Below are 2,472 nucleotides of genomic sequence, written 5' to 3'. Positions count from 1 at the left end.
ATAAAAGCAAGAAGCATAATTGAGACAAAAGTATGAAATAGACTCACCGCTGGCAGCAATTTGCTTATGAAATAAGTGACAATGAAGGCAGAAGCTGTCATTCCTAATGCAATGCAACTAATGTAATAAAATAAATAATTTTCACTAAGCCTTGAGGCAGAGAAAAACAAGAGAAGTCCACAGACAAACTGTAAGACTCGCCAATAGTCCACACCTGGAATTAAATTTTAGAACCTACGTTAGATAGAATTCAAATAAATTTTAAAATATTAAGAACTTTACTTACGTATAACTAGAAGGTGGACAGAATAATCAGAAGAACTGCTAACACCAATGCAGCTCCGGTTAAATGCTGGTAGTTTTATTTCATTTGATCTCTGTTGTCCCCAAATTACGTGAAGGCCCCAAGAGGATCGATGTTGATCATAAGCCGTTCGAACAGCTTCGGGTGTATCTCCCTCATATAATTCAAAGCTTTCATCGTTACTTTTAATTCTTAGCTGAAACATTGTTAAAAAGGTGGGTCATAAACTATATGTTTTGAAGAAGAGTCCGTAAAACTACTAGTGATGACAGGAAACTTACAATTACAGTTTGCCATAAATGCAGTATATGCTTTGGTCTGCCACTGTAGCAATAGGTCTGCAACTCCCTTGATTCTGGTGAATTACAACAGTGGAGCACTTCACCTGGCAGTAGACTCTGGACAGTGTCTAAGAATTTAGAGGAAATACAAAATTTCATTCTCAGTTTAACAGCATGAAAAAGCAATGAGAAATTTATTTTTGATTTCAAAAATGATATTGCTTAGGTGTTGCATCATCGGCCTTATAAAGTTCTCTGAGGGCTAAACTAAACAAACTAGATAACGACCAAAATAACACCGGCGATGATAGGTTATAAACACCTACCAGTACTTCTAGAAGTTTCCCTTCTGACGACACACTGGACCAAAGCTAAAAAAGCAAAGCCAGATAAAATTCTCGACCAATACATTTTAACGAATTGATCAAAAATTGAATTTTAAAACTCAGTAAAAGAGAAACGAAAGAGAGGGGTCATCAGCTGCCGGCGGGCTCTGCCATCCAAATTCTATCTATGCCCGGGAGCAAACGGAGTCGGTTCGCACTTTTGCGACAAGGCGGAGCGCAGGGCTGTCTGACGGTGTAAAACATTAACCTCCACGGCGCACATCAGAGGAAACTATGTGCGCCCGGAATTCTTGTTAGTGCATTGATTCTAGTTGCCCAGATGAATGAGAGCACGGGGGAAACTTTGCGCGACGAGGCGCCGTGAGATTCAAGATCCTCCCGGAACGGAGCGCGCCAGTGATGTGTTTTTGCGCGTGAGAGAGTGAAGGTGCCCAGTGTTTACGTTCAGAGGTAAGTTTTCGACGGCGACTGTTGCGGCTTGAAACGCCCCCGTGTTTGTGGGGCAGTCTCGGACCCGGTGCGCCTGCACCACCCTGCACAGGCCCGACATTTGTGTCACTTTCGGTGCGCTGATTTTTTCGATCCAGCGTGGTGCAAGCTTTCATGGCGGGCCCGGGCGGCCCCGGCTGTCGTCGTACGATCGCGCGCCCAGCCAATGGGAGCGCTCCGACGGTCGGGAGGGTCGCGCGCCACTTTTAAACGCTATCGATCCCGTGGCGGTTCCCCCTCCCCTCCCCTCGCCCGCACGGGCGGAGCCCTCTGCCGTCATGGGAAGGGTTGCCCCGCTTCCCCGCTGCTGGAGGGAGGTCCCTCTCTATGCACTTCCTCGATGCGCTGTTTAGTCTAGTGGCGGATTTGTTTGCTGACGGCTTCTAATCCCCCGCTGAAGGTGTGCCGCCTCGTCGCATCTCCGTGCATGTCACTGTCATTGGGTTGTTGGGGTGGTGTGGCGGTGATGCCTGTGCTTTTGCATGTGCGTGGACGTGGACGACTGCGGACTCAACTTGGCACATTCAAAGTGCGGCCCTACGGAAGCTGCTGGGTCTGCCATACCCATGAGAGAGTCATATGGACAGGGACACTTTACATAGGGGAAGGATACTGGTATTGGTGTCACAATCTCCCAACGCACTCTGACCTTTCACTTCCACAGTAGAAGTAGTGACGCAGCACCTTCACTCGCACCCCAATACTAATCGGCACGCGATTTAGTCTAAAAGTACCACTCCAGTGTGTCACGCTGCTATCAGAACGATCAGTCCGTGTTTTCTAAGTCCGTCCCTCTGCTTTGAAAACGCAATAAAGAGGGCTTACTTGTGACTCGTGTCACTTTGGGGCGCTGTGACGGCTCGGTCCGAGTCACAGGGGGGAAGACCTTGTGGTCCACGACGACGACGGCGCAGTTTTGGGTGCGCGAGTGCGGAGTCGTGGCGATGTTGTTGGGACAGCGCCCGCCTCGCTGACGAGTCGCTTCTCCTCGCGCAGGCAGGCGCGGACCTGGGCCCTCGGGCCCCGCCCGTGGCCCCCGCGCCCCCTCGCC

General features: G+C 49.5%; 2 protein-coding genes across 2 annotated transcripts in view; one reads left to right on the top strand and one right to left on the bottom strand.

Annotated features, from left to right (window-relative positions):
- The window catches only part of LOC113213734 (nuclear envelope integral membrane protein), a 23,393-nt gene extending 22,263 nt beyond the window's left edge, over positions 1 to 1,130 (bottom strand). Inside the window, exons 1-4 of the mRNA XM_026432883.2 lie at positions 912 to 1,130; positions 586 to 713; positions 287 to 500; positions 48 to 214 (exon numbers count right to left, since the gene is read on the bottom strand). Of these exons, the coding sequence (XP_026288668.1) occupies positions 48 to 214; positions 287 to 500; positions 586 to 713; positions 912 to 996 (594 nt within the window). The 5' untranslated portion in view covers positions 997 to 1,130. The remainder of the gene's footprint in view (positions 1 to 47; positions 215 to 286; positions 501 to 585; positions 714 to 911) is intronic.
- A 101-nt stretch (positions 1,131 to 1,231) lies between these two features.
- LOC113213728 (acetyl-CoA carboxylase) overlaps positions 1,232 to 2,472 on the top strand; it is a 44,330-nt gene continuing 43,089 nt past the window's right edge. Inside the window, exon 1 of the mRNA XM_026432873.2 lies at positions 1,232 to 1,382. The gene's annotated coding sequence lies outside the window, so the exon portion shown is untranslated. The remainder of the gene's footprint in view (positions 1,383 to 2,472) is intronic.

Source organism: Frankliniella occidentalis, unplaced genomic scaffold, assembly GCF_000697945.3.
Source record: "Frankliniella occidentalis isolate FOCC.00 unplaced genomic scaffold, Focc_3.1 Scaffold25, whole genome shotgun sequence".
NCBI lineage: Eukaryota > Metazoa > Arthropoda > Insecta > Thysanoptera > Thripidae > Frankliniella > Frankliniella occidentalis.
The sequence above is the reverse complement of the archived record's forward strand: the minus strand, read 5'-3'. Positions and strand labels throughout refer to the sequence as shown.